Genomic DNA, 19,497 nt, shown 5'->3' on the forward strand with positions numbered 1-19,497 from the left:
GTTGGGTGGAGGGGCTTTGATAATTAGACATTGCCCAGGCTACAAAATTAGGGCCGAACCCAAAATGTGAGAGCGTTGCCTTAATGTAACCCCAGTCCAGCAGGTCAAACGCTTTATGGGCATCTAGAGAAATGACTGCCATTTTCTCCCCCTTTGTGGTTCCGGACACTATCAGGTCGATGGTAAACCTGATATTATCATGGGTGCTTCTGCCGGGGATGAATCCTGTTTGGTCAGGGTCTATCAGTTTTTGGAGAACGTTGCCCAGCCTAGTGGCGAGTATTTTGGAGAACAGTTTTCCATCAGTATAAATTAATGGAAATGGTCTGCAGGTGGAGCAGAGCTCTGGGTCTTTACCTGGTTTAGGGGTGAGAATGGTGAGTGATTCCGCCATTGATGGGGTGATTGTTTTTGTTGTGAAAAACAAATTAAATAAGGCTGTGAGCTGTGGGGCCCGGCCGTGTTTTTCAGGGATTTAATTGCTTTCACCGTTTCTTCCGTTGAAATTGGCAGCTCTAGGTGGGCCAAGAGGTCCCGGAAGAGAGAGGAATTACTGGGGCTTAAATACTCCCTTTGGGTTTCCAATGTAATAGGGGGCCCCGTCATGATTTGCCTATGGTGCTCAACCATCAGCTCCCTTTTTTCTTGGTCAGTAAATCGCATCTTACCATCCTCCCCCTTCAGCTTTAGGATATTATTTCTATTATGGACCTTTTTTCTAATTTATATACCAGAACGCGGTTTGTTTTATACTCATTGATGAAGTAGAATTGTTTCGTATAAGCAAGGGCCTTAGCTGATCTATCTGCCCAGAACATTTCTAGGGCTTCTTTGGCCTTTTTGAGTTCCTCTCCCCTTTCCTCGTTTTCCGCTTTTTATAATTTCTTTCCAGGTCAGCGACTACCGCTTCTAATTTAGGGCCTTGGAGGCGAAAGATCCTTCTCTGTTCTGCCCCTGCACTGATCAGAGCCCCCCGCACCACCGACTTCATTGCGTCCCAGATCATTGCAATAGGGGAGTCCCTAGTCGTGTTCTCATTAAAGTAGTGGACAAGGGACTTTCCCAGTTCTCTTTTTATAACAGCATCAAGAAGGGTGGAATCCTGTAATTTCCAGAATTTTTGGGGAGGGGCCGGGGAACCCTGAATCCGCAGGTCCGCTGTGACATGATTATGGTCGGATAGGAGCCTCCTGTGTATTTGTACCTTTTCTAGACAGGGTAATAGACAACCTGGCATAAGAAGCAGGTCTATCCTGGAGAAGCCTTTATGAGCATTAGAGTAGAAAGAAAAGTCAGTCACTCCCATGTTAGCTAACCGCCCAAACGTCATCTGTTTCCGTTTCCCTGACAAAGTTTGCAAGCCCCAGTGCCCAGGACAAATCTGCCCTAGTAGGGGGCAGGGTTTTATCGACTTGGGGATCCGGGACTATGTTGAAGTCCCCCCCAATCAGAAGGTGACCCTCCGTGAATACCAAGATTGTCAGAATAAGGTCACGTAGGAATTTCTCCTGTTCGGTGTTCAGAGAGTAGATAGACGCTATGGTAAGCGGCTGTTCCAGGAACAGGCCCTAAAGTAGTAGGAATCTACCCCTGGGATCCCTTTTTACTATGATTCGGGCAAGTGTCACATTTTCACTGATAAGTATGGCCACCCCCCCTCCCCTTTCCGCCCCTGAGGTGGCAAAGTATGCTTTCTTGAATCTCTAGAATCTAATTCTGTGTTTATCTGCTTGAAACAAATGGATCTCCTGCAGACATACAATGTTGCCTGCGAGTTGTTAGTCTATGCTCTATTGATTTCCTCTTGCCCGGGAAGTTGAGCCCCTGCACATTCCACGTTAGCATCCTAATTTCCTGTTCACTGTTAGAACCCATGGTCTCGACTGGAGTGAACGCTACTAGTTGTGTTAGTGGACATGCCCTTTTTCTTGCCCGAGGTGTGGATGATCTGCCTGTATGTGGCCAGCTGGATGTTGCATATAGATGTCTTGTTACCTTTAGTTTTATGAATTACCCTAAGTAACATTTTCCCCCTTAACACAAACCCCAAACCCAATACCCCCCTCCACCTCCCCCTCCCACCCTCCCAATAGTGGATGGGGACAACCCTTCACCAACGGGGTTTCCGGCTCAATCCTGCCACTGACAACTGAAGGCCAAAACAGCCTGATTTCGAGATGCAAAAGGAGGAATTCCCCAATACGCGAAAGCCATATACTCCCAACCATACCATAGTTATGCCCCATTGTCAGACCTGGAGTGAAAAAAAAATAAAACGTTTTATAGGTTAATGGGAAGAGGTAGCACTCCAATTGGGGCCACAGCGGAATGAGGGTTCACCATTTGTTTTACTCCTGGTAGACTATCCGTGGTCACTGACCCATGGGAAGATTAGAAGAGAAGATTCCGGGTTGTTTACCCCGGGCCAGCTGCTCTGTTCAGTCTGGGTCCTTGTTATTTTTCTCGGGAGAGGGGGGGGACCCGGATGCGGCGCCTCCTGCTCACTTTTGTCCAGGTGCTCGGGGTTGGTTTCTCTGCTGGATCTCGAGTGGCAGAATCCATTTCCGAGCCTTCGCTCTCCACTACAGCCCCCATGAACTTGTCGGCTTCCTTTGGGGAGTGAATCTGTTTTTGTTTGCCTTCCCAGGTGAAGATCAGGGAGGTCGGAAAGCCCCAATGGTATGGAACCTTCTTATTCCTCAGCCATTCAGCTACATGCTTCAACGCTTTTCGCTTGAGGGTGGCATTAGCGAGGTCATGGAACAGTAGGATGGTCGCTCCCCTGAATTGGATGGGTCTGGTGTTCCTGGCCTCCTGCATGATTTCCTCCTTAACTCTGAAGAAATTAATCCTTGCTAGGACGTCCGGGGAGAGAACGGGGGGGGGGGCTGCGAAGGATTGCCGGGATCTTGTTCGGTGAACTCGTATCTATTTCAAGTGGGGAGTCATCAGGCAAAGTGATCATAAATCGGAATAGGTCCTTGGTGTAAGTCTCCAGGTCTGGGAGGAAGGGATTCCCCTTAGGCGGATATTGTTACGCCTTGAGAGATTCTCGGCGTCCTCCTGTTTAGCTTCCAAAGCAGCAACTCTATCCTTAATTTCTTTAGCTTCAAATGAATGTTCACAAAGAGCGTTCTCAACGTCAGCTGTGCTCGCTTCAACTGATGCCACCCGCTTATCCAACGTGGATATTTTGCTCATAACTTATTGGGTTCCTTTATGGAATTCCCTCGTCATGGCTGCCAGGAGCTCCTGCAGATCTGATTTTGTGACAGGTTGAGTGGGAGAGGTGCCGCCTGTTGCCCCTGTTGGCTCCCCCGATTGCGGCTCAACTTGGTCGCCCTTTTTCATTCTCTCAGCGGTGGGTTCATTCATTAACGTCGAGATGTCCAGCTGCTTAATGTTGTTCCCACCTTTCGCCAGCTTTCACCCTTTATCCCGAGAGACCGAGCTCCCTTGGTCGAATCCTCTAATGTATTGCGCTATCAGAGAGGAGGGGAGGGGAAGGAGGGGCCCCAGTTCAAGGTAGAGTTGGCAGACCAGGCATCCACTTATTCAGCAAGTTCCCTTATATCCCTAAGCATTTAATCTCAGCAGCCAGAAAGGGAGTCAGGAGTCACACAGGGCCCAGGCCCTACCACAGGGACCCAAGCTGGGGATCAGATCTCGGGTCCTGAGAGGTTTTCCAAGCTGGGGAGCGAACCGTCTCTCTCTCGGCGGTTGTTCAGGGGTCTCCCCAGAGAGCCTCCCTCCCCTCCTCCGGTGCCACCAGGGAACAGATAGGACCAGGTCCTGCTGGGTACGATGCGCTGCTTCTCCAGTCCCGCTTGGCAGTAGGGTGGCAGGGCGGATGAAGAATGGCACAATGAGTCTCTAGGCTCCTGAGGTTGCCTAGGCCCCCTGCTGCACTAGTTGTGCGAGTATTCCAGGGTCTGAGGATCGGAGCCCCCTCTCGCTGCACGAAGGATGTAAGCGTGGGCTCAGCAGCGCCAAGTGGGAGCATCCAAGGAGTATGTGTGGGATTCTGCCCCACTGCCGGAATGGATATAGGATAGAGGCAACAGGCGGGGGAACCTCACTATCTCGTGCCTCAGAGGTCTATCTGGGTGTGTGGTGTTGGGAGGCTTGGCAGTAGGAGGCCCGTGGAGTCTAAGGTAGTTTTAGGAAGCACAACACTCCAAGAGAGGTTCCGAAGGTAGACACAGACAGATGGGGAACCCCCCCATCCAGCAGGTCCGGAGACGGGCGGCAATTAAGCTGGACCGTCGCCAGGCAGGTATTGGAGGAGGTGGTTGGCAGGGTGTGGAGGGAGTGATCTGCCCGCAAACCTGGGGCCCAATCCCGGTGACTCCAGCAGCTTCTGTTTGGGGCGCCAACCCATGCTGGGTCGCACTGCCGTTCCCCCAGGTAGGAGGGGGAGGGGAATGAAAGGAGAGACACATAGCTCGCGCTCTCTTTCCGAAGCTCCAGGACTGAGCCGCCGCCATTTTCCTTTTTAGGGAGCCGAACACAAATGACCTTCGATAACTATGTGGGAAGGGTGCACGGACCCTGAGGTTTCAGGCACTCAATGCCCTGTCCCTTCCTCGCTCCAACCGTTATTTATGGAGTTTCTACATGCAGCTGCTCCGGTGAAACTGTCATGGGTGGCTGAGATGCAGCAGGAGCTCCTACACCGCCATACCACTCGCTTCGGTGCCAAGCCACGCCCCAGCCCCCTTTTTTTTTACACAAACACTGGACCGAGGAATAGGGTAACTGAGAGCAACAGACCAACTCTCTCACATTGTATTGGATATGTCCTGTTAATCTGATCAGGCAAAGTCAGGCACTTAAGTGCATACACCTAATACCAATAAGATCTTCTCGCTCGTATAAAAGGCAACACCTCACGACACACTCTGAGCAAGGCCGAACACGATTATGAGCAGAATTTCTGGGACAAAGACACAACTACTGGAGCAGAGCAACGGACCAAGGACAAGAGCAGCGGGTCGAAAACCCCAGGAGTTTCCTACTGGAGGTCGTTGCCTCTGACAGGCCACGAAAGACACATGGAGGAAGCCAGATCCCACAAGTGAAGATTGCATTGCGTTTCAAGGAAGTGAGTGACGCTCCCGGGTGAACGGCAGAGTTGGGGAGGCAAGGCCAAGCCTGTGGTACTAACCTTGACTCGTAAATTTGAAATAGCAAAAAGAAGAAAGAGATGCACACAGCCATTGAGTTGGCAAGCGACCTGAGAGACCAGTGTGTGTTAAAGCGAATGAAGTAGCAACATAAATTGCAAGTGAAGGCTGCACGTGTGTGAATGAGATGCGAAGAAAGGCAGACCTGTGAGTGAACTTTGAAACATGGACAGCTGTGAAATCAGTTATACTAAGTGACGGAGTGGTCCGGCGAAAGGAAGTAGCCCACTCGAAGTCTCTGTGAAAGGTACATTGTTTGGAACAATAAAGCAGATAACCAGAAAAAGTGAAGTAAGCAAGAGTAAATGTGAACTTTGAGTCTAAGTGGTCTGTAAAGAAAGCCACGCACATTTGAAAGTCTTTGACGTCCGAAAGTGGTCCGAGCCCGTCTGAGGGAGACCTGGAGTATAAAAAGCTTAGGGAAGGGAGCCCCCTTGCAAGCTTGTGTTGAATTTGACATGAGAGGTCTGAGTGTGACGGAGGGCGACCTATGTGAACTGTGTGGTGAAAGGTCTGAGCCCGGCAGAGGGGGACCTTTGTGAACCTTCAGTTGAAGTACTATTTTTTGAAAGACAAGAAAAGAGATTTTACCGTTGAAGGCGAGGCGGGCCTCGATCCACGTTTTAGAACTGTTTATAGTTTTGGAAACCAAACCAGATTGTGTCATCCTGCTTAGGGGCACAGCCTTACTTCATGAGGTATAACGTGAGGAGGAGAGCTGGTTCAACCACATTTATTCTTTTTCAACACTGATTTTTCCTTTGCACACATTTATCCCCTTTTCACTTTTTGTATAAGAGATAGGGCATGCATTAGGTTTTGTTAGCATGGGCCATTTTGATATGAAGGACTCTGCTAGGACTGTTTTGTTTATCGTTTGATGATTGAGACTACTCCCATCTTCGCTGTAGGGCAAAGTAGGAGTTTCTCCACTCCCAATATTTTCAATAAAGGTTTTACAAATTGAATCCATTGTGTCAGTGTCATACTTGTGATACCATGCCTCCCCACAGGGCTCACTGCGCTGCTCAGGTGCTCCTCGGGGTCTGTCCTTTCTCCTCCTTCTCTGTTCGCCAGCTCGGCAGGCATGCAGTTAGCCAGTTGGCCTTTGCACTGCCTTCCTCTGCTTTCGGGTGCTCTGTCTGCCTGCGGGCATTCAACACTGCACTTCCGTTGGCTCGGTTACCATGCTCATTCCCAGTGAGAGCCTCGTGCTGCATTCCCCATCTGGGATTCTGACCAATGTCAGAATAAAGTTGCAAGGTTCTCTCCCTCGCGACAGCCTTGCCGCTGTCTTTCTCCATGTCGCTGCCTTTCGTGTTCCCCTTGGCATCAGCATACGTTGAAGAGTGTCTCTCTTTCTCAGCTGTGTCCATTTTATACTTCCCGGCACTGTTCAATAGCTTCCAAACACTAGACTTGAAGAGAGCCAGAAACAGCCGACACATCGGTCATTACTCCACCCCTCGTCCTCCTCTCAGTACCTATAAAGGAGGGGTATTGAAAGATTCTGTCAGCAGACTTGGCCTACTACCGTATGCCATCATGGCATGAGGAATGGAGGAAGTATCCCTAAAAGGGAAAGGGGATACCATGTCTCATCTGATGATTCCTGACCTCCCCCTTGAGGGTCGCCTCCCCTCATGTGATCCTCACTCGCATAGCCACCCCCAGGGTCAGGATCGGGTAGCAGGTGACGTCACCTGGCCACATGAGGAGAGGCTACCTCCGGGAAAGCAGTGATGACATCATCCTATTCATCACACTGCCCATAGGCCTCTGCATAATATTAAGCCAGCTTGCTAGGGCCGCTTTAAAGGCGCTTGCATGACGAGCCGCTCTATGGTTTCTCCATGTACACATTTGAAGCTGCATGTGAACTGTGTTTCTCCAGCATGGGGTCTGGCATGGATTCACATGCTCATGAATATTCCCCGTCGTCAGGCTGGGAATCCTCGGTAAAGAAAAAACCAGTATCAGTTTCGTTTCTGATCTGTCTTTCGTAGTAGTAACCAATCACTGGTCTCTGCGTCATACTGACCACAGCCAATGACTGCCCTCTACCTAAGCCCCGCCTCTGGCAGCCATCTTCAGATTTTTACCGCACGTTCATGTGTTGGGATCCTCGTGCTATTGCTCTCGAGCGTTAGTGCTATTTTTTTCACGTTTTTTCTCAAAAACTTTGTTTTTTCGGTCAAAAGAGCCTCAAGCTCCACCGACTCTCCATCCGATCAACGGGGACCCGTGTCGGATTCGTCTACGCCCCTCAAGGGTGAAGATTTCGTCGAGCTACGCTTTTGGAGGATTCCAGAAGTTTCTCAGGCCCATCTCGATCATGGCCCAGGAGAAGGGAAGCTCGACGCCCGGAAAGCTGTTCAGGGTCTGCCCTGGATGCCAGCTGCAGAATGTCTTTAAGGAAGACGAACACTCCTTTTGTCTTTACTGCCTACATGAGGACAAGACGCACGTGGAGAAGGACTGTGCGTTTTGCGGCAACATGTCGGAGCGGACCATGAAGGACCGCCATCAACGTCTCGCCAACTGGCTGGAAGGGAAGAGCCCGTCCGGCGAGAAGAAGAGGAAGAAATCCGAGTGGTCTTCTAAGACCTTTGAGTCCACTGGCACCGGGAGCGCCGAACGGTCGGGCTCTACGGGCGCCAGGCAGGGCGCACCCTCCCCGGCACCATCAAACACGAGCCAACGCTCTGGGTCGGGTAAGAGGAAGGCCGAGCACCCGGCGAAGCTCCTGGAGAGGCCCCGGTCGAGCTCGAAGGCGGAGGGGGAGCGAGGCAGTGTCCCCCCCCCCCTCAAGGAGGAGGCGGTGAGCGCACCTAAGGTGGTGAAAGCCTTAATCCATCCGGCCAAGGCCTCTATCGAGACAGTCGCGGCGGCCCTGGCTCAGCCTGTGGAGGCTACACCAGTGGTGGCGACCTCGGGGCTCAGAGTCTCCCTGCCACCGCGGAGGGAGTCCTCTTTTATGCCCATCGACAGGACCCCCGTGAAACCTCCGACGGAGAAGAAAAAGGGGGGGCAGGAGGACGTCGTGGATTCGGCCTGAACCTCTGAGGAAGAACTGATCGAGGTCTTAAGCCACGGCGTTGGCGTGGAAGAAGACCAGCCCGTCGGGAGGGATCCCGACGCAGGAGACGACGACATCGTCAAGGGTACCGACGGGGCCCCTGACCGCCCGTCGGACTCCCCTCTACCAGCGCCGCAAGACAACTCGGCGGCCATTTTGTTGGCTATACAGTCCTTATGCTCAGAGATAAGGACGAGACGGCCGTTACCAGTGGAGGAGCCACTCCCGTCGGGGGACCCGGAACCAGGCCCTTCGGGCAGCCCCCCTCCTAAGAACAGAAGGATTCACCCTCCACCTCCCTTTCAGCCGTCGCGCCCCGTTCAGCCCTCCTCCCCGTCCACGACTCGAGGGGATGACGCGGGGACTGACACGGCCGCAACGGGTACGGACGACGAGGTGTACGACGAGGATCTGCCGTCGTCACCTCCCACCCGGGCTTCCCCGCCCGACGAGATTGGATTTTTTCACTCCATGATCGCCAGGGCATCCGAGCTCTTCCAGCTCTGCCCTGAGGAGAAGAAGGAAGGTTTCCTTTATCAGCGGCGCGAGGCCAAGAGGAAGACGGTCCTCGCGGTACCTCTGCTGGACGATATTTGGGATGAGGGCCTTGCCCTCCTCAAGAACTCATCCACGACGCCGGCTAGAAGAGACCGGTACGAGAAGAAGTACCGGGTCCCGGACGCGGCCCCCTTATGCCTCCGGGCACAGCCTACCCCGGACTCCGTCGTCTCCGCGGTGGCCAGGAAGAAAGCGGGGGGGGGGGGGTGCTGCCTCCACGTCGACTTTCCCGCCGGACGGCGAGGGAAAGAAATTGGACACGATGGGGCGCAGGGTCATCTCGTCTGCAGCGACGACGATTAAGGCGGCCAACGCCTTAGCTATCGTAGCCCGCTATGACAGGGAGCTGTGGTACAAACTGGCTCCCCTGCTGGACTTCCTACCGGACGACAAGAGGGCGGATGCCCTGGAGATCTTGCAGGAAGGTGAGGTGGCGTCGGACCACGCCATCACGATTGCGACGGACATCGCCGACACTGGATTTCGCCAGTTGGGCAACGGCGTGTGCCTTAGGCGGTGTGGATGGCTCAAGGCTACTGACTTCCGTCAAGACGTACAGACCAGAGTCCTGGACATGTCGTTCGATGGGAAAATAGTGGACGATTCCCTTCAAGCCATTAAAGCGGACACGGAGACGGCCCGGGCTCTCGGGGTTCTCCAGCAACGGCGGCTGCCCTTTCGGAGCGGCGGAGCGGCGGAGGCAAGGGCGCCTCCAAAGGTTCCGGCGGCGGATTTTCCACCTACCGTCAAGCGGCCCGTTCGTCGTCTCAGGAAGCTTACAGGGGACGAGGCAAGTCAGGCGGACCCTGCCGTCGTCCCCAAGGAGGTCAAGGCGGCAAAGCCTCGTCGAAGCAGGATTGAACCGGCCGTGGGGTCGGGCCCCCACCGAAGCACCCCGGTGGGAGGCCGGCTGGCGAGCTTCGTCAGCGTGTGGGAGTCCATCTCCACCGACCGTTGGGTGCTGGACGCCCTAGCCCAGGGTCACGCGCTCGAGTTTCAAAGAAGGTGCCCGCGCGTCCCCCCTGTGGCCAGGAAACAGCTTCATGTCCCTCAGCTTCTCCTGGAGGTAAAGGCGATGCTCAGGAAGGGCGCCATCGAACTCGTCCCAAAGAGGCTTCGGGGTTCCGGAGTTTACTCAAGATACTTCATCGTGAAGAAGAAGACGGGAGGATGGCGCCCCATCCTAGACCTACGATGACTGAACAAGTTCATCAAGGCGCAGAAGTTCCGGATGGTCACCCTCCAGCACGTCCTGGGTCAGCTGGAGGAGGGCAACTTCCTATCGTCGTTGGATTTGGAGGATGCCTACTTCCATATTCCCATCCTAAAGGGGCACCGAAAATTTCTCAGGTTCGTGGTCCAAGGGCGTCACTATCAGTTCAGAGCCCTTCCCTTCGGTCGCCACCCAGGGTATTCACCAAGTGCCTTGCACCAGTGGCGGCGCAGCTGCGCCGAGAGGGGATCCACGTCTACCCCTACCTGGACCACTGGCTCATCCGAGCCAAGACGAGGGAGCTCGCCGTGGAGCACACGGCAAGGACCGTCCAACTTCTCACGGACCTGGGATTCTCCGTGAACTACGCCAAGTCCCACCTGGTACCCGCGCAAGTTGCACTGTTTCTGGGAGCGAAACTCGACACAGTGTCCCTTCTGGCCTCCCCGTCGGAGGAAAGGACCAGGGCCATCCTGGGCAAGGTACAGCGGATGTTGGTTGCCGACACGGCCAAGGTGAGGTCCATCAAGTCCCTCCTCGGAAGGATGTCTTCTTGCATCTACCTCATTCCCATGTGCAGGCTCCGGATGCGCCGTTGCAGGAGTTCCTGGATGCGCGCTGGATCCAAACGACGGGCAACTTCGAGGAGAGGATCACACTCTACGAGAGTTTCCGACGAGCGATCCGGTGGTGGGGCACCCGCGCGCATCTGACGGTGGGCATGGACTTCCAGACCCCAGGCCACCAGGAGACAGTGACCATGGATGCCTCCCTGGAAGGGTGGGGAGCGCACACCGGAAATCTGCACGCGAGAGGCCTTTGGCTCCCGACGGAGAAGTCCCTCCATATCAACTTCCTGGAGCTCCGTGCAGTGTTTTGGGCCCTCATGTCCTTCCTTCCGTACCTCAAGGGCAAGGTGGTGAGGATCTTCACCGACAACACCACCACCATGTTTTACATCAGGAAACAGGGCGGAACCAGGTCCCCAGCACTGTCCAAGGAGGCGCAGGACCTGTGGCATTGGGCTGTTGCCCAAAGGATGTTTCTGGTGCCGTTTCATCTGGCAGGGATAAAAAACACCATCGCCGACTCACTCAGCAGGGAGCTGCGCTCGTGCCACGAGTGGGAACTATGGCAGGATCTAGTGGATCGCCTCTTCCGACGGTGGGGCACACCCCAGATCGACCTGTTCGCGATGGCGACGAACTCCAAGTGCCGGAGGTTCGCCAGCAGGTTTCCCCAGCCGAGGAGCATGGGCGATTCTTTCTCGTTCCCCTGGGAAGGCCTGTTCCTATACGCGTTCCCTCCTCTGCCACTGCTGATCTGGCTCATCAACCAGCTCAAGAGGTCACAGTGCAGGATGATCCTCGTCGCACCTGCGTGGCCGAGGCAGATATGGTTCCCGGACCTTCTGGACTTGTCAGCGTCCCCGTCAAACAAGCAACCAGTGGACGCGGATCTGCTCTCCAGGGAAGGAGGCGCCATCCTCCACCACGACCCGAAGTCGCTGAACTTGCAGGCCTGGCTCCTGCAGCGCTAGAGTTTGGAGGATACGACATACCGGCCGACTGCAGAGAGGTTCTTGCAAAGACCAGGGCGTCCTCGACTCTTAAATGCTACGGACACAAATGGAAGAGGTTCTCTGTCTGGTGCCACGCACAGAAGATTAACCCTCTAAGGATTACGGCTCCCCAAGTGCTGCCGTACCTGTTGACGCTGGCCAAGGCTGGACTGGCACACTGTCATGATCTCTGCTTCCAAAAGGTCAGGGTTTTCCCAACTCCCTTGGAAGCAGATCCATAACCCAGGTTCCGTGGGCCAACCAGTCCCAATTGGACCCAGTCCTGGCGCCAGTGGCACCAGGCTCATAAATGTGCCCAGTCCCAGCGCTGGAAGCGCCGGGCTCATAATGCTTGGGTGGACTTACCTGCAGCAGACCATGCTGCTTACTTGCCTGCCAGCTGAGCCTCTGATCCTCTTCTGATTGGAACTACTTTTCCTTTTGGGTGGGGCAGGAGCCACTCCCTAGATTCAGAACACTGGAACTCTTCTGGAAAGCAGGAACTCTTTTCTTACCTAGGCGTGGCTGTGGAAGGAGACGCCTAAGCACTACAGGAGGCTATTTAAACCACACCCGGTGGATGAATCTTGCTTTGTGTTATTCTGCATCCTCTGCAGCAGAACGCTCATCGTGTCTTCTGCATCGGATCCTGGGCCTAAGGAAAAAGGCTTACCATCCTGAATCCAGTCTTCAGCAACACCTATAAAGACAAGAAAGAACAGGTTAGCATTCCGGCATCTGAAAGACAAAGGCTTACCTACTCTTCGTGCGCTCCGGAGGTCTTCACACTGCATTCCGGCATCTGAAAGACAAAAGCTTACCGACTCTTCGCACGCTCCGGAGGCCTTCGGCGCTGCATCCTGCATCTGAAAGACAAAACAAGGTGCGTTTAAAGACATTGGGGAACTTTAATACTCACGTGCCATTACTCCTTTCCACATCAACCCCAGTGGGTATTCCGGCACCCTTCAGCCGCTCCGAACTCGTACCTGCAAAATAAAAGACAGTTAGAGCGCTTCGTGAAGCAGGCAACAAGCGCTTACTTACGTGCTTCCAGGCACTTCTATTCATCATACGGACTCCATCTTCAACTCACTTCAGCCCGTCATCCGCCATCGCCGGAACCTGCAAAACAAGAGACATCATTGCTAAAGACTTTAAAGACAATAGAATTACTCGAAACTTACCGTTCGTGCAGTAAACGACGGACAGCAGTCCACTGAAGTCAAGAGGCCTGCGCTACCGATCCAGTGAAGAAACTGGTTACAGCACCCTGCCCCGAGGCAGATGGAGAGCTCGGCATTCACTTACCTAAGGTGAGAGCGTTAACCTTTGGGGGTCTACAGGAGAGCAAAAAAGGGAAGAGATAGGGACACCCCAATAACCCCAGTTCATTAATCCCATATTTTCTGTCTGCAGACATCTTACTCTTGAAGTCGGGCATACAGTGCACAGAGGTCCAGCCCAAAGAGCCAACCGGATGCTACACATCACCTTTGAAGATACGGTAGTCGCCCAGTCAAGACCGGCGCCTCTGCGAGAATCAGGTGAGCGTTACACACACGCGTCCATCAAGATTCATCTTGCTGCGATCTCCCGATACACCAGAACCACGGGGCGGACGTCCTTGTGGTCTCATCGTCTGGTGAAAGAGTTCATGAAGGGACTGTTCAGATCGTTCCCGCCGGTGAAGGCACCGGCCCCGGCGTGGGAGCTCAACGTGGTGCTGACCAAGCTCATGGGACCTCCGTTTGAGCCTCTGCACTCGGCCCCGTTGAAGTTCCTGTCGTGGAAAACAGCGTTTCTTGTGGCCATCACCTCCGCACGACGAGTGGGAGAGATCCAGGCCCTATCTTGCAAGCCACCATACTTGACTTTTCACGACACGAGGGTGGTGCTCAGGACGCACCCCTCCTTCATGCCCAAGGTGCCGTCGGACTTCCACCTCAACGAACCCTTGGTGTTGCCTGTGTTTTTCCCGTCGCCTTCGTCGCCGGCTGAGAGGACTTTGCACTCGCTTGATGTGGCTAGAGCGCTGAAGTTCTACGTGGACCGCACGAAGTGTTTTCGGAAGACGTCACAACGCTTTGTGAACTTTGGACCTGTCAATCAGGGGAAGGCTCTCTCGAAGGCTTCCATTTCCAGATGGCTCTCCGGCTGTATCATGTACTGTCATCGGTTGGCAAACCGACCGCTGCCTGGCCGTCCGAGAGCCCATTCCACCAGAGCGATCGCAGCTACCACGGCGTTCCTTTCTGGTGTGCCCCTGCTGGACATATGCAGGGCTGCTACGTGGAGGTCGACGCACACCTTCACGAGATTCTACTGCGTCGATCGGGATTCCAGAGAGGAGTCCAGGGTCGGCCAAGCAGTGCTGCGCAACATGTTCGCCTGAGGTGAGCCTGGTGAGGAGGCAAGATTGCTTGATGTTGAGTTTGATGTAATGCTTAATGTTGAGCCTTTGCCACCTCCCGTGGTTGTGCATGTGTGTACTGCTATGTATTCTTTATTCATGAGCATGTGAATCCATGCCAGACCCCATGCTGGAGAAGGAACAAGTTACTTACCTGTAACTGTTGTTCTCCAGCATGGGTCTGGCATGGATTCACATGCGAACCCTCCCGCCTACCCCTCTGCGGCTCTTCACTTGGTCATACTGCTACTTCACATGCTTCCAAATCTGAAGATGGCTGCCAGAGGCGGGGCTTAGGTAGAGGGCAGTCATTGGCTGTGGTCAGTATGACGCAGAGACCAGTGATTGGTTACTACTACGAAAGACAGATCAGAAACGAAACTGATACTGGTTTTTTCTTTACCGAGGATTCCCAGCCTGACGACGGGGAATATTCATGAGCATGTGAATCCATGCCAGACCCATGCTGGAGAACAACAGTTACAGGTAAGTAACTTGTTCCATCTGAAATGTGACTGCTTCACTGTTCAGCTGCTGGTATGTCTTTAAAATGTAGAAGTGTTTGTGTTTCCTGGGTTTGCACAGTGATATTTCAAACCAAATAACATGTATTAAAAGAATCTCCTTCAAATCTCTCACCATGGTTCATCGCTGTTTATATGGCAAAGCTCCGGTTTACCTCAAAAAACAATTTAAGTGGTACGAGCCACCCAGACAGCTTAGATCCTCTAACACAGGTAAATTGCAAACCACCAAAACGCAAAAGAAGCACGGCCTCGGCAAGGCCTTTCCGACCCTGAGTATTGAAAAATGGAATGAACTTCACATTTCACTGAAACTCGAACCCAACTACCTCCTCTTCAGGAAAAAACTGAAAACACTACTTTTTAAATGAATCCAGGAAACACTCCTTACTGAATTATAATGTAACACTGACCATCACACATCATGTCCCGTTTTAATCTCTGTTGTCTCGTCTTCTTGTAAGCGCTCTGATGCCCGCGGGCTTTCAGCGATATATAAATAAATAAAAATAAATAAATAAAAGTGTCTGTTTAGCAGAGGATGCTTTCTGGCGGCAAAACCCCCTTTTTGATTTGCATTAGTACACCTTTGCCAGTGGCATTCGGACACAGGAGCATGCTAAACAATCACTTTGATTAACCTGTTAACGTGTGCTATATGCAAACATGAATTACTTCCATTTTGTGCCCAGTAATTGCTTTTATTACCATTTGTAGCTGGCTCCACCTTTTCTTGATAAGTATCGTCATTCTGATGTAGTCTTTGTGTTGTCTTGATCAGGGTAGCCCTTCTTTCCACTGCACTGAATTCTTTGCAAGGAGTGACATTGAGGCTTCATGACTGTAAATTGGCTGGACACATTTATAGTGTTTGTATGGTGCTGTTAATGTTGTGCTGCATGTTCGCATTATTATTGATGTTAAATGAGAATGAGGAGGCATTTCAAACTCTGAAGTTGTTTTTCTTCTTCCAGATTCAATGTTCTCTGCTACGATGTGTTCCCAAGAGCAAGCCATTTTACCTGCCAGACATGTCAGTGTTTCATCTGTGTACATTTTATATGATGTGACTGCACCATAATTGTTGATGGAACATGGAACGCGACCAAAGTAAGGCCAGTTTAGACACTGAAATCGCAAGATGAGCAACTGTAAGGGTAGAACGCCCTGTAACAAAGTGTGTGGCACGGAGTGCACTCTGGAGAATGGCGTAAGTTGGAGAGTTGGCCTGAATGCAATCCAGTCGGACAAGTTTCTGTCCCTCCTGCTCAGTATGGTTCCGGTGGTGTACCACAAGACCCATGAAGACAGGCCTAAGAAGATGAACAGTGTTTGGCAGAATGGGTTGAAGCCGACGGGCAATGGCTTCAATATCCGGGCTGATCAGCAAATGGAGTGCCATCATTTTTCAGAGTCTGTTTTCCACGGAAATGGAACAGAAATCCCATCTAGCTGCAGTCCAAGGTATGACGACTTTGTCAAATACAACTATTGTGATGAACGGGACTTCTCTGAAACGGATCCCATTTTACAGGATGAGAGTGCTTCAAATAATGGTGAGGAAGATGCCCCTACCACTCAAGAAGGAAGCCGAAAAGTGCCAAAGGAATCCAGTATTACCATGGCCTTACAGATGCTCGTACCCTTTCTCCTTGCTGGCTTCGGGACAGTATCGGCTGGTATGGTTCTAGACATTGTGCAGGTAAGTCTTCACTACATCTTGTGTTCCTAGGTCAACTTGCAAATGTTACTTTAATGGGAAATTCTGGGAAGAAATGTAATCTCTTGCAGTTGCAAAGGGTTGGCTAAAATGATCCTCCACAGCCAGCATCTGCTCTTCACCAACTCCTTTTCTCTTTCTTTTAAACTGTATGATGCCACCAGGCCTTCTCTAGAAGACTAGGCCCCCTACTACACTTATACATGCCCAAGGTCATCAGAAAATTCTGCTATCTGTTGAACATGTATGGACCATTATATCAATTATAGCAAGATGTTTTCAAATGACGAGTATAACATGAAAAAGTGTTCTTAATGCTTAAAGCAATAATAATTGGTTCCAGCATTCCAAATCAGAACTGATTGCATTGTTCATTAATGATGATCTTCTGCCCAAACCACCCAAGATCAGTTGCAGCACTTACATTTCCTATCCTAGTGGGATTCACCAAACATGTACAGCCAGCGGCTAAAGCCTTGTGCATGCTGATCAATTCTAGATTGGTGGCCCAGCATGCAGGGGTTCCTGTAATCTGTCTGGCAAGCTCCTTCCCGACATGTTATGAGTGACAGAAACCTGATGTGTTGATGATCTATTTCCTCAGGGTACCCAATCCTAAATCAAGTTAGGAGCTGAGGTAGGGGTGGCAGGGCTAAGCACACATGAAGAACTCAAGTGTACTTCAAGAGTCCAGAGCATAAGCAGCCTGACATTTCAAGTGTTACTGGTTTTGCACCATCTAACATTCTCTATCACAGTGAATATTGCTGTGATTCATGGACTTGCACCTATGTCCAGGAAGTGTATTTACTGAATTTCTCACACCCCTCTCACTTATGATCATTGCATATGCAGATTCCTGGGGATGTTTAGATGGGTTAATCAGTAACATGCCGCTCCCCTTGCTTCTGTTGGACTACCCCATCTGAAAACCCATGATGTAGAAAGGTTCTAGGCCTAGTCTGCACTTCTGCAGATCTGAACCTAAATGGATCATGGGGGTTGTAGTGCAAAACCTCTGGAGAGCCCCAGGTTACAGATCCATGCTGTATGTCTTTTCGTTTTGAATAACCGACACAATAGGTTTTGAGTATCTAGCACTATTAGTTAAAAACAATAGAGGGATTCCAAATCAAATTCTTTGTAACTCCAGCTTGTGGCGAATTTACACTTGGAACACCCTTCACTGTATTTGTTCTTAGTGGGCCTCCCTTTTAGTAAGGCTCCTCAACTGTCCTGTAACAGGATCCGGGCCAATCCCCATTCAGAACTGGCACAGGAAAGTATTGCGTTGTTTACACTGGGGAAATCCACTCGTGTGTTTTCTGAACCAACCCCAGAAGCACCAATAGGTCTGTGTGTCCTAAAATAACACGTGCTTCTTCTGGATATATATCACAGCGTTTGCATCCGTCACTCTTTGAGACCCAGAAATTGACTTGCTGGTGATGGTGATTCATGCCTTCAGCTTCCCATTCCCAACGCATCATCTAGTGTGGGCTCGAATCCTGCTCCCTTTGATGTATTTTCTGGGGCTGTCACAACACCCTATTCAAGGGCACCGTTTCAGCCGCGAGAGCTGAGCGTGCAGGGGCCCCCAACGTGTGTGGAAGTCCTACTCCAAGAGTGTATTTTGGAGTAGGACTTCCTCGCACGAGGGGCAGGATTCGAGCCTGCACTAATTGATGTGAATTCGCCATTTAGTTTATATCTTGATGTGTTTTTTTTTTACTTGTATGTATTTTTTAAGAAACATTAAAATGGGGAGATTTTATTTTGATGTATCATTTGAGTTGGAATCCCTGTATTGTTTTGAACTAATAGTGATACACAAACCTATTGTGTTGGTTGTTCAATTGTGTGAGTCCGGGGGAAGGTTTCAGTTTGCAGAGCCTCTTGTGCTCATGAGTATTCGGGATCCTCCCCTTTTTTAATATATCCATTTTCCTTTTGCCAGGGCCTCTCCATCTCCTTTCTCTCCACTTTCCTTGTGTTTAGGCTGGTCTGTCATGCCTTTTCCTTGGACAGGGTATCTACCCACTTGCTCTTGATCCAGAGCTTCTGTCTTTTCACTCTCTGCTGCCCTCTAAGTACAGCCTCTGTCTTAATTTTCACTTCCATTTCATGGGCACAGGCTGTCTTTCCTCTCTGGTGATAAGGTGCCCCACTCATCTTCTCCTGGGATAAGCTACCCTACTCAACCTATTCATCCACTCTTTATTCTCTTTTTCCACAGTCCTCCACTCTGGGTGTTATTTATCTCGACCTTCCTTCACTTGTCGGGTTTTCTCTTTTGCTCCACTTTTCTCCATTCTTTGGTGTTTCTCATTCTCAATGGCACATGGCCGTATTTTCCCCTCCTCACCCCCACCCCCTGGGCACGGCCGCCCACTCGCCTACATCTGCAATAATTCACTACCTGACTTCATAACGCACATCACATCTGCCATTAGAACGTAGCCGAGTTCCATGACAAATATTTGGTCCAACTGGGCACATAATTAGTCTCCTTGACGCGTCTAGCCAGATCTCCATGGGTTGTTAGCAGAGATTTAGCCGCCCCTACCTACCTTCATGCTGGATACTCTCCCGACAGTCTATCACAGCCTCCATCCACTAGCCAGACCTCCATGGGTTTCTAGCATCGACTTAGCCGGCCCTACCTACCTTCATGCTGGATACTCGCCCGACAGCCAATCATAGCACCCATTCACTAGCCAGATCTCCATGGGTTGTAAGCAGAGACTTGGCCAGCCCTAGCTGCCTTCATGCTGGATACTCTCCTGACAGTCTAGCACTGCACCCATTCACTAGCCAGATCTCCATGCGTCGCTAGCGGAGACTTGGCCAGCCCTACCTGTCTTCATGCTGGATAATCTCCCGACAGCCAATCCTAGCACCCATCCACTAGCCAGATCTCCATGGGTTGTTAGAGACTTGGCTGTCCCTACCTACCTACCTTCATGCTGGCTAAAATGCACACACTCCTCGGACTTCGGTTCCCCAAGGGCATTCACCCACAGTACTGTGAGGCCATACCAATGGCATTAGGCGCTATACAAACACCATATAACATAACATTGCAGCACTTATCAAGTAAAGCCATATCTCTTCTCTGTATTTGTGTGGCACAAGTTGGCCCGGGGAGTCGCAAGAAGGTCCCGGTCAAGCTAACCAGCATTTTCTAGGCATCCAGCATTTTGAATCCCTGGTTTTCGCATAAAGCACAGAATGTGTTAATAT

General features: G+C 51.5%; 1 protein-coding gene across 3 annotated transcripts in view; it reads left to right on the forward strand.

The window, feature by feature from the left end:
- SLC41A2 (solute carrier family 41 member 2) overlaps nt 1–19,497 on the forward strand; it is a 705,927-nt gene that overhangs the window by 75,526 nt on the left and 610,904 nt on the right. For all 3 annotated transcript variants that reach the window (XM_069629903.1, XM_069629904.1, XM_069629902.1), the window contains exon 2: nt 15,509–16,236. In XM_069629903.1, the coding sequence (XP_069486004.1) occupies nt 15,676–16,236 (561 nt within the window). In that variant the 5' untranslated portion in view covers nt 15,509–15,675. The remainder of the gene's footprint in view (nt 1–15,508; nt 16,237–19,497) is intronic.

Source organism: Ambystoma mexicanum, chromosome 12, assembly GCF_040938575.1.
Source record: "Ambystoma mexicanum isolate Mex_15411 chromosome 12, UKY_AmexF1_1, whole genome shotgun sequence".
Classification (NCBI taxonomy): domain Eukaryota; kingdom Metazoa; phylum Chordata; class Amphibia; order Caudata; family Ambystomatidae; genus Ambystoma; species Ambystoma mexicanum.